Here is an 11,740-nt window from a genome sequence, read left to right as displayed (position 1 = left end):
CTCTGAAAGAATTTCAAGTCTCTATGGTGAACAGTTCTATTTCTCTTGCAGTTTCTGCTTCCCACAAGCACAATTTCTGACATAACATTTTGGTAGGACACACACTGCTTTCATCAGACATTATTTCTCCCGATGGATTACTTCTAAATTGTGTTTTTGTGCTTGTGAGAAGCATAAACTACAATAGTAGTAGTAATTGTACAATGCAAGCAGTACATACAAACAAGAAAAAAGATGAATAGTAGTTCTATTTTTTTAAAAAAAACATTCCCATACCTAATAATTCTTCAATACTTTTGACCAGCTTCCAATGCTCCTGTAAAGATTTCCCTCCCTCACAGTAAGACATAATAAACTATAATTAATAATAGTTCCATGAAAACTTCAATTATATAATTATTCTATCATATTCCCCAAGCAATTTCTCTCCCTATATGTAATGGTTTGTGATGCATGTTGAAAATCAAAATAACTAAAGATTAAAATCTAATAAAGGACTCATTGTTCTGGAGCTATCGCCCCTAGCGTGCAATTTCCACAAGCACATTCCATTCTCAGTATACTGATTGCTGAAAACTGGAAATATTTGTCAAGACAAGACACCTGCGAAAGATGAACGATGCATGAAATAAGCTGAAAACATTTTAAGGTCAAGGTTTATACAAAACAAAAAAAACAATGTAGATGCATCCAAAGTTTTATGGCAAAGACAATAAAGCATTCATTGATAACAAACAAGAGATACAAGATTTCAAGTACAATAAACTCCAATGAACAAGGAACAATTTTTAGGAAAATTCAAAATACTTTCTTCATAATATTTCTAATGCTGCATTAACTTCAGTTTACCTGGTATAACAAACAATTTAACAGCAATATACCGTACAGCATTCTAATTTGACTTACGCAAGGACGTGTATTACATTAGTGACGGAACAATTCTGGCCTTGTGATGCTGGACGATTGTTTCCACTTGATTCTCAGTTTTCAGGAGACTTTCCACGTGATAAGGCCCACAAGGAAAAATGAGGTGGGAGTGGTGACTTTTTCAGCTCTTGGAGAGATTTCACACCGACGCGACAAGCAAAACACGTAGCTTGAGAATTTCCCCAATTGAATGCAGGCTTGTGCATCCTCCTATGCCGCTATGTTGCTGTTCATTGCTCGTTCCCAAACCTGTCGCTTCGGTGTGAATTCTCCATTACAGAAAAAAAAACCTCCCTTTTTTAGTAAATGTCATACTGTCTTGGCAAAATTTGTAAAAAAAAAACTGCACTGCCTTTCAGTTAGGCAGCTTTGAGACCCCCAAGAGACCAAAAAGGAGGAACTGGTGGGAGCTTCCTTAACTGCGATAAATTCAAACAATTACAGAATAAATAAAAAAAAATCACAACTGAACTTGGAACTTTGGGCTGAAATTGTGAACGTGCATGCTAGGCCACTCAGGCTGTCAGGTTGCACTCTGCTTCCATTTTCTTGTTCATGTGAACTTTTGAGACACAAAATATTCACTTTGTGTGTTTTACATTGTATCTAAAGATATCAGTTTGGTGGTTACGCGGAGATAGGTAATTAACTCTAATACACTTATTATTCATTTCTCCACGTAAATTTTTTTTCCAGCGATCGATTTCGCCACTCGTCTGGTGGCTTCGTCAGGCGTGAACAAAATATATTTACGTATTCAGTTCACGCCTGACGAAGCCGTGATGACCTTCTTACATTCCGAGAAGAAAAGATCTAAGAGCCTCCAAAATACAAAATTCTGTGAACTGAGGTGCTGGGCAAGTGGACACTTGAAATGAGAATGAGAAACATGAAACACATTCTGGAACTGGTATTTCCTCATATTTGCAACTTTTAAGAAATCTAATGGTTCAGAATGACATCATGATTGAGGTGCTTTTTCCACCATGTCATCTCTGACTGAAACATTTGGTCCATGTCACCATATTATTTCAGGAACACATTATGCACAAGTATGTTAAACCAAATGTCAACGAATAAACACAAACACAAAGGACCTTCTTCGAGAACTGAGAATCGCCACAAGAGACAAAAGGTATATATAAAAAAATACGTTTTATGTATAAATCACAAAAAACACTACAATATATGATGCCCTTTTGTTATGCTACATGTCACGGAATTATTAAACAGTATACAAAGAAAAGAACAATCTTCACTGGAAAATACTAACTCAAATCTATTTTCTCCTCATTTCTTTAAAAAATATCCCCAAAAGGGTAGCAAAGATAGAAAAGATCTGCTCAAAGAGGCACGGCACAGACTCTTGTACAAAACCTATTCTATATAATATATATATATATCTATAACAATATTCCAATATGGCACAGTGGTTAGTTCAAATGCAAGTCATCTTTTAGCATCACATGAAAATATATTTACGTATTCAAGTAACCATGAATCATGCACCTATCATCATAAATATTTTTTATATTCACTAGAAACCTTAATTCATTCTTTCTTATAAACATACAACTGGAAGGCAAGTCGGAGATTACGTATTTCAACTCCAAGTCATCAGCACAACAAAATTCATTCCATCAAGAACTGAAAAAGCAAGGGAAGACTTCCACAGTCTTTTACAACAAAAGTGTTTCTAATCACAACCAAACAGATTCAAATACATACGAGTGTTCAGCGTTAGCACGTATAAATGTGATGCTTCACCTCAATCTACATATGCACAGATATAAATTACACAATTTTCTCGGTGCTTCAGAAAATAAAGCTCTTTCTTCCACTAAGGTATTAGAAATCACAGTAGTCTTAAAAGATGAAAAATAAACACTCAAATTGTGTGACAATCTCAATCATTTTTTTCTTAATTGCCAATGAGCAAAAGTTTATTTTTGAAGGTTAAAAATAAATGCAAGGAAATCAAATTTGAATCTGTTTTTAGTTGTTCCATTAATTTCAGTGACCACAGACACCATTCTCAGTAGAACCTTTTGCATATAATCTCTCTCCTGGCATCAGAATGTGACGAGTAGGGCATCTTGTATTCTAGACCTTCGAGACAAGGCTAAACTGATGGCAGTTCTCTTAGAATCAGGAAACATTTGTTCTTATTTTGCATTTTCCGTTTTTTTTTTTTTTTGTAATTTTTAGGTTTCTTTTTGCTCCTTCCCTGTTGTTTCATGAATTTTAAATGCTTTTGATATTTAAGTTTCCTAACATGACCTTTTTAGCACGTACGTCGTTAATCGGAAATATCATCAATGCATTAAACAATTAATTGTGGTAAATTTATTTTTCCTCCAGCAAACTTAAAATACTTTGACGTTTTAAAGTAAAATTAGTAAGAACAAAAATAAAAAAAATATATAATCTGATGTATGCAAATCGTGCAAGACCCACTCTGAACAGAATTGAATAACACAGAAAAACCTTCTTGCGTATTTTATGTAACCTTTAAGTAAAAATAAAAAGGTAGTTTCAATCATGAAACAATGGGTTTTATTAAATTATTCAACTACTCTCTTGTAATTCATAGAAAAATCACTTTCATTTCAAGATGGAAAAATATTTTTAGGTCATTTTAAAATAACTTAGGTCTCCTCGTGAAGAGCAGAAAGAGGGTTTTTTGTCCCTGCTTGAAGGAGAGATTTCCAGAGACAAGTAGGAAATTACCCATATTGCATTCCCTTCTGAATTCTGTATTCAAGTGAAGAGTACTGATGTGAAGAGAAAATTAGACGTCACCTTTGACAAAGTTTCAATGCAACAACTTCCAAAGAGGACGATGGCAGTGGACACTGTAATCAACAGAACAACTAAAAACAGCATTGCGGAAAACACAAGGACTAAGTTCTCTGTATTTAATAACTACTGCATCTCCCATTTCCCAAAATATCTACAGTACAATACGTTCAACAAAATAATTATTTTTACAACTTCTTGTAGCCAGAAAATCTATCCACAGGGTGTTAATAATGTTCCTCTCAGCTTTGTTCGATAGAAAAAAAAGGAGTGTGTGATGCTCAGGATTTCCCAATATTTTCAGTATCTGAAATTCTCTGTAGTAATTGCTTTTACATTTGTAAAACGGAATAAGCATGACCACAAATTTTCACATCTGAAACCGAAAAAATAAATACACACACACACACATATATATATAGATAACTGGAACCCAGTTATTTTTATTTTTTCACAAAACTGAGACTTTATGAACACCTTGTTCTGTGTGTTGCACTTGGCTACCTTGCAATACTATGACTGTAATGTGAAATATAATTTACCATATTCTATAGATCGTGAGGTATAATTCTCTCTTCTTCATGCCACTGCCAAGTCCACCAGCAGCAGAGCCAATGAGATCTTGCCTCTGAAGCAAAGACTAAAACTGATTGGTGCAAGTTGTGGGTGTTACGTTGAAAATTTTGAGAAGATGCTAGTTATACCTCGTGGACCATAGCAAAATATTTTGATTCAAAAATTAGCAATTAGCACCACCATCATCAATCAGCTGACGTAGCAGGGCTGCACCTCGACCCCTTGTTGTGGCTAACAAGCTTGTCTTTCCGACTGAATGCCTTTCCGCACGTCTGGCAAGAGAAAGGTTTCTCGCCCGTGTGGACTTTACGATGTCGAAGCAGGTTGCTAGTGTGGCTGAATCGCTTTCCGCAGAACTCGCAGGCATACGGACGCTCGCCCGTGTGCCTGCGGCGATGCTTGTTGAGATCTCCCATGTGGGTCAGAGTCTTTCCGCAGAACTCGCACGACACTTCCTTCCTCCCAGCTATCGCTCCTGCACCGCAGTGTTGCTGCAGGCCGCTCGTTTCCGCTTCCGACCTGACTTTACTCTGGTCGCCGGCTGCTGCCAAACTCCTGTTGTGACTGGCGCTTCTTTCGATCACTTCGACCAACAGTGGCAAACCACCAAACTGAGCAATCTCGCACTCTTCGCAATGTGCCCCGCGGCAAAACCTAATCATGATGGAAAGAACAGTATATGAGATTATACACTTTCATGCTTTCAAAGGGTGGATAATATTTTTCGGTGCTGTTAAAATCAAACGCCTTTGTGCACCACAGTTTGGTGCTTATTAAGCATGCAAGTTTACTCTCTGTTTTGAAACATGCCATACAGAAGAACAGAAAAATTCAGGGCACCCAGTTGCCATGGCACCTGAATTTTCAAATTCAGCTCTGTTTTTTATACTTTCAAGTATGGAAATTTCCATTACCTTTTTTTAATGAAAATAACAAGCACAGTATGTATTTTTTAATGTCTGTGTGTTTTCTGTGTCGCATGTATCATTAAATCAGAATAATAATCATGCAATTATAAATTTTTGCAATGTTGTTAGTCAAATTTTAAAATCTGCAGCAATGGCAGAATGTATTGCTGTTAGCAGTAGAGACGTGTACATGTAGGAAGACCACTCCAGCACAAAAATTAATTACTTTTAATCCAATCTTGTATTAATTAATAAATTAGATGTTTTAAGATCACATTTCAAAATGTGTAGCTTTATCTTACTTGGATTCAGGGCTTTCCGGCTCCCGAGGAAAAGGGGTTGGTTTTGATTGATTGAGTTTGTGCACAGTAAGGTTAATTGGGACTGGACCTACAGTTTAAAGTAAATATTAAATGGTATGAGAAGTATATATAATTATGAAAGACCATGAACAAATGTGAATCCCTTCAGTCTTCATGACAAACCCGTGACATTGTTATATTGCATTGATGTTTCTTTGCTTTAAATAACTTATCATTACTATTATTATTAATTATCAAGTTTCAAAGCATGTACAAACCCTTTAGCTTACCTCCTGTGGGATACAGGGTTCTCCTGGGGTGCACAGGATTCTGGCGACATGCTGGAAGAGACGTCTTTGTCCCCACCTTCGCTCGGTGGCCACTTTGCCCGATGGCCTCTCAGAGATTCCAGCACGGCCGCTCCGCTCTCGGTCAAGTCCAGGATCTCCAGCTGGTCCCTGCTGTCTGCATCCTCCATCTTCACTCCAGTCTGAAAAGTAAGGTTGGACCGAGATGAAATTACCCGTAGCGACAACAGATACAACATTCCTTCATGACAACGCACTGCACGTGCTTAATTTTTTTTCATCGCAATAACCAATTTTATCTGGCATTGTAGAAATTGCATGACAATATCCTCCCCATGTCACAAACACCCATTTTGCATTGATTTTGTTTATAATCTGAGTTTATAATTTTTGTAAACATGCACAAAGGTGCTTACATGTTTTCTGGCTCGGTATGTACAGGTATACACATTAGTCTTTCAGGTTTAAGGTCAGGGGAAGACAAAACTAAAAAGAATTCAGGCACCAGCACCTTTGCCTGAGGAGCTTTATTTTTCTTAAAATTGCAATCTAAGGAAGCTACGAAATATGATCTTAAAACATTTAATTTATTAATTAATACCAGATTCGATTAACAGTAATTAATTCTTCCACCAGAGTGGCCTCAACTGGAAACAGCAATACTCTACCGTATGTATCACTGGAGATTTTAAAATTCGACTAGAAAAAGTGCAAAACTTTAAAATGGCTGCTTTTATTTTGATATAATGATACACACAGTACAGAAAACACACAAACATTAAAAGCACATACTGTACTCATTATTTTAAAAAACGTAATGCCACCTCATGAAAAATTTCAGGTGCCATGCACCGAGCATGCTGTGTTCTTCTACCCCTTATGTTTTTGTTCATAGTGTGTTATGCTGCATATCATAAGAACTTTCCACATGCAAACTCAGTGATCTGTTGTCTGTGCTGAATTTGGAAAACAGCCTTGTATTATGTTGCATTACTTGTCGTGGAACCAAGACAAGAGTTTTACGAGTTATTCGTGGGAGCAGTCTCCTAATGTTCCAATATGTATTTTTACTCTTTGAGGCTCAATTTCATTGACTTTTTTTTAGAAATGATTTTTAACCACCCTGGTACAAAATAAGCAAATTAAGCTACATAAACTTTTTTTATAAAAAAAATATCACTCAAGAAACAAGTAGAATTCATTCTTATTTCTAAATCCTGGCTAGTACAAAATTCCTCCACTCCCTGACTTCCCAGGATAAAGCTGTGAAGCAACGAGAATGAATGGGTGTGTTTCAGTTCTCCCGAGAACGAGAAGGGTTGCAGGGCAAAAGGCTGGCCAATGGCACGTTATAGCTTTTGCTGCTATACCTGTCACACATGGAAGGTCATTGCCCTAATGCTTCTAGGAATTCCATGTTCAGATGCGAGGGAAGTGGTGAATGGGAAAAACGACTCTTTCAATGTCAACAGGGTACCAGAGCAGGCACAGCTGTTCCTTCAAGCCACTCACCTGCGAGTCTTCGCACTTGACGGTCGTAGAGATCCTCTGCAGCTGGCTGTGCAGCTCCATCTGCCCCTTCAAGCATTCCTCCATGAACTCAAACGACGCCTCCAGACGCGCTATGCACAGCTCGCACACCTTCTTGGGTAGCTGGTCATCCTCTTTTATCTGGAAGGAGGGACGGGACACATCAGTTATTGGTAATGGATTAGTATTGGCAAAAAATTCATACCAGCCTATCCTTACTACAATTTCTTTTTTAATCTTTTAAACCTTTTAAAACACGCAGGTATGTAGACTATTTAAACTTATTTGAAACTCACTTAATTTCATGTAACTTTTGAGAAGAAAAAGGAACTCACTGTAATGACTACAACTTGTAACTTCCAAAAAGAGTAATATTTGTTTTTATATAACATATTTTACTTGTCCCACACTGAATGAATGATTTAGTAATGTTTGAAAGGCATCTTTCTATGAACAAATATTCACAATCTTTTTGACAACAAAAATGGCATTGTTGTGAAAAAATAGTTGTCTAACTGCCAGGGTTTGGAAACAAACTGAAAATGTCAATAATTTTATATTTTATAATGGTTATGTCTTTCATACATTGGTATTTTTTCTTAAAATTGAGATCTTATTTCGTGACAAATGTTTTCAACTTTAGCAGCTAGGTGACATTGTGACAAATGACACCTTCATGTCAAGGTCCAGTGGTCGAAGAAATAGATTCATTCGACAAAGTCAGAAATATGGAACGACTTGAGATGACCTGACCCCTCTCCGATTTTCTTCATATTTGACATACTGACTAATTGAGGCCTCCTAATCACGAATCTGAAGTTAAAATTTGTCAGAAACGTCTAGAAATTGCAAAATAAGCAAAAATAAGGCGTTAGTTTTCGGAATGGAAACTGTCGATTTTCGCAATTTTTTTTTGTTTCACAACCAAATAAATATATTCCTGATAATACCACGACACCAAATTTTAATTATGTTTACCTAACCTACCCGAACTAACCTAACCACGCGCTAATGGTTTGTGGGACTAGCATCAATGGTTCGCAATTATTTCCAATTTCTAGATCCTGATACAACCACGACACCAAATTTTAACTATGTTTGCCTAACCTAACCACATGCCAATGGTCCGTGGGGCTAGAGTCAATGGTTTGCAATTTCTAGACGTCACCGACAAATTTTAACTTCAGATTCGTGATTAGGAGGCCTCAATTAGTCAGTATGTCAAATATGAAGAAAATCGGAGAGGGGTCCGGTCATCTCAAGTCATACCAGAAATATTTACCATAGACAAGATGGTAAAATGTAAGAAAATCTTGAGAGATCTTATCGACAGCAAGGGTTGCGACCTCGATGTTGGATTAAATTGGTTACTTTGATTCTCTAGAAAAAAATAGAAATAAGTAGGGTAAATAATAAGATTGAATAAATGTGAATGCATTATGCAGGATTTAAAAAAGCTGTGTAGTCACCTGCAAAACAGGACCGCCCCCCTATACAAATCATTTCTAAGCATTTATGGGCATAAACGAATATCCCAGGAGAGTACAGGTAAAAGTTTTTTTTGTTCACTTTATGCTCGGTAACAGTTTCATACATCGGAGACACATTTCTTCAATTTTACAGAAGAAACTACTTACAGAAATGAGTTTCTCCAAGGTTTACAACGTTTGTCGAGGTATTTTCTTTCATCGTGGAATATATTTGACCGGAAAATATGTATTTTTCAACCGGATGCTGCATACGTTTGATGACGTAAGCCCCTGTCAGTGTTTCATTCTCCCCTTTTTTACTATGCTTGCCTAACGTAACCAAACCTAACCTAACCTTATCGGAAATAGTTCGTGGAGCTATCGGTCGTAGGGTTATCTGTGAATGGTTCGTGGGGCTATACGTCAGCTAGCCATGCATAATGTATAATTTCCACCAGTGACAAACACGATAGTAGGTATTTTTCGGTGCAGAATGTTGAAACACTGTATACCCACAAGGTGAGTCAAGATGTGCCCGCCATATTGTGTGTTGCGGAAGCGAAGAAAGGAATAAAAAAAACACCCAGAATGTGAAAAATTGAGTTTGTTTTCGTGTAAAATGCATAATAGCACCTTGAACTATGTTCCGCAATACACAAATTGGCAAGTACGAACCATGCGAAATACAAAATATCCGATTTTAATGTGTCTCCGATCTATGAAACTGTTACCTTATGCTCAAATAGGCTAATCGTGACTGGACCTAAAGTGGGAGCAATGTGCTTCCACTGGGGATCGAATTTTGATCGCGGGTCGGGTACCCTATTCTACACCCTCGAATTTTGAATTTTTTTTTCTTTCATTATGAAGGTTATGTGATCCTATTTCTGAATAAAAAAACATTGGAGCGCGGAAAGAAGTATTTACGACTCTACAGCCGTTTGAAGTGGCGATTTTGTCGTTTGCAATAGTTCGGACGTATTTTTAACTATGTTCGCCGCGCCTTCTTTTTTCGATGAATTTATGGGTGAATTGAGTGCTAATGGAACCTAACCTAACAGGCCTAACCTAACCTTGTGTGAATGGTTTGTGGGGCTATCCGTGGATGGTTTTTGGGGCTACGAGTGAAAGGTTTCCGGGCGTTATCGCACATTTACCAAGGCATTAAAAATTAGCCGGTGTCACCTGCCCCCAACACTATTTCTCACTTTTGTCGCATTGACTCATGAAGAAACAAAAATTAGCCAAATTTAATGCTGAAAGTAAAGCTGAGAAGTTAACTTACCTCTTTTCCCCAAGGCCAGGCATTGCAGGTGGAAGTTGAAACTAAAAGTCGTTAAGTGCAGTCAGTCGTATGCAATAAGTCGTCTTTTTTGTCCAAAGTCGTTAAGTGCAGTCAGACGTATGCAATAAGTCGCCACCCTCGTCTTTTTTGTCCTTTTCCACACAATATTGCCCTACCCCGTCGTTCCATGATAAAAATAAAAATGCAAATTATCCCATTGCAGAAGTCAAACATAAGAAGAAGAAGAAAATATTCAGACCTGCGCCTGTGACATGAATCCAAGATTCGCCATGATCAAATCGCTGCAAAACCGTTTCGACGTTACATAAGGAATGTAAATATTGAAAAACGTAAGTTTTATAGCACGTAGATCTTAAAAAATTACTTTCCGCGCTATTTAGAAACATCGTATGTTATGAAGAACTAATTTTCGTAACGATAATATGTGAAATGTGCGAAAAATCGAGGGTGTAGAAAAGGGTACCCGAGCCTTGATCGCTAAATCTCCGCAGTATGTGTTAACAGACGTACATTGAAATCGAACCATGTAAAAATTCCATTCGTAACATGATGAAATTGCAATAAAACAAAAGGAACTTGGGCCGATTAATGTATTTTCTCGGATATTTTAGCTCTAAAAACATGCCGTGTACCGGTATTTACCACATGCGGGACTCCCCATGAACTTCACTTTCTCGGAAAGGAAGAACGGTAAAATGTTACCTGCGAAAATAGAATAGATACACATCAGTATACTCGTTCTGGGGTCAAGTTTATTGTATTACAAAATAATTATTATTATACGCGTTAAGAGAAATATTGAAAGGATCTCATTCCATGCCCCCTACCGAGTACTCACTGTAATCTGTAAGCAAGTCTTTATCTTCAGTAGTAACTGTCTCTTCTTTCCTTCTTCTTCGAATATTGGAACGCACACTTTTTCACTTCGCGCACAAATCCGACAACATCCATTTAAACCACAGGACATTTCAAATAATCCCAACATGCTCCCACCATAACCCACCAAGCCGTGCATATCACCGCATGTGCTTCGAGCAGCGACGATTCGATACATCAGATGACTTCGACTGTGACGCGCCTCGGCAAAGCTCATAGGGATTTCCTTCCTTCTCGAAATTGGGTTTCCCCGTAAACTTGTTACTCAGCGAGACGAACGCGAACACCGCAAAGCATGTGTCCTGTGTGTTCATGGCAAGGAAGGAGGAAGAATCGCGTAGTCGAGGAAAAACAGGAAAGTTTGCAACCCCTCCTCTCTCATTCTCGAAGAAACCTTATTTCTTCTCTTTGTCTCTTTCCATCTATCTTTCTCTCCATTTCCTTACTCTTTCTGCTCTCCAGTCGAGAGAGAAATGATAGAGAAATAAAAATACAGAGAGATAAATAAAGATGTAAAGAGATAAACATAGAAAAAGAGAAAAGGGCATAGAAAAGAAGATACAAAGAGTAAGAAAAGAAATAGAGAGGCAAAAATAATAATGTAGAAAGAGATAGAGGAGGAATCTGAAATAATAAAACAAAGGAAAAGAGTCAAAAAGAGAAAAAGAAGGTAGAAAGAGGTAGAGAAATACCGACAGAATGAAACAAAGGAAAAAGAGGAAAAGCGTCGTACAATAAG

The 11,740-nt window shown here is 37.4% G+C and overlaps 1 protein-coding gene across 3 annotated transcripts; it reads right to left on the bottom strand.

The window, feature by feature from the left end:
* Positions 1-681: 681 nt before the first annotated feature.
* LOC145997494 (uncharacterized) lies at positions 682-11,187 on the bottom strand. 3 transcript variants are annotated; one of them, XM_083134606.1, is made up of 4 exons: positions 10,953-11,187; positions 7,333-7,491; positions 5,803-6,002; positions 682-4,956 (listed from the first exon to the last, which is right to left on the bottom strand). In XM_083134606.1, exons 2-4 carry the CDS (start codon positions 7,414-7,416, stop codon positions 4,488-4,490), a joined length of 753 nt encoding a protein of 250 aa, XP_082990732.1. In that variant the 5' UTR covers positions 7,417-7,491; positions 10,953-11,187; the 3' UTR covers positions 682-4,487. The 3 variants fall into 3 exon arrangements, with proteins under 3 accessions (XP_082990732.1, XP_082990730.1, XP_082990731.1); XM_083134604.1 differs by having other exon boundaries at positions 10,964-11,187; XM_083134605.1 differs by lacking the exon at positions 10,953-11,187 and adding an exon at positions 10,105-10,239.
* Between the last annotated feature and the right edge of the window lie 553 nt (positions 11,188-11,740).

This window comes from Lepisma saccharinum, chromosome 13 (genome assembly GCF_977018435.1).
Source record: "Lepisma saccharinum chromosome 13, izLepSacc3.1, whole genome shotgun sequence".
NCBI lineage: Eukaryota > Metazoa > Arthropoda > Insecta > Zygentoma > Lepismatidae > Lepisma > Lepisma saccharinum.
The sequence above is the reverse complement of the archived record's forward strand: the minus strand, read 5'-3'. Positions and strand labels throughout refer to the sequence as shown.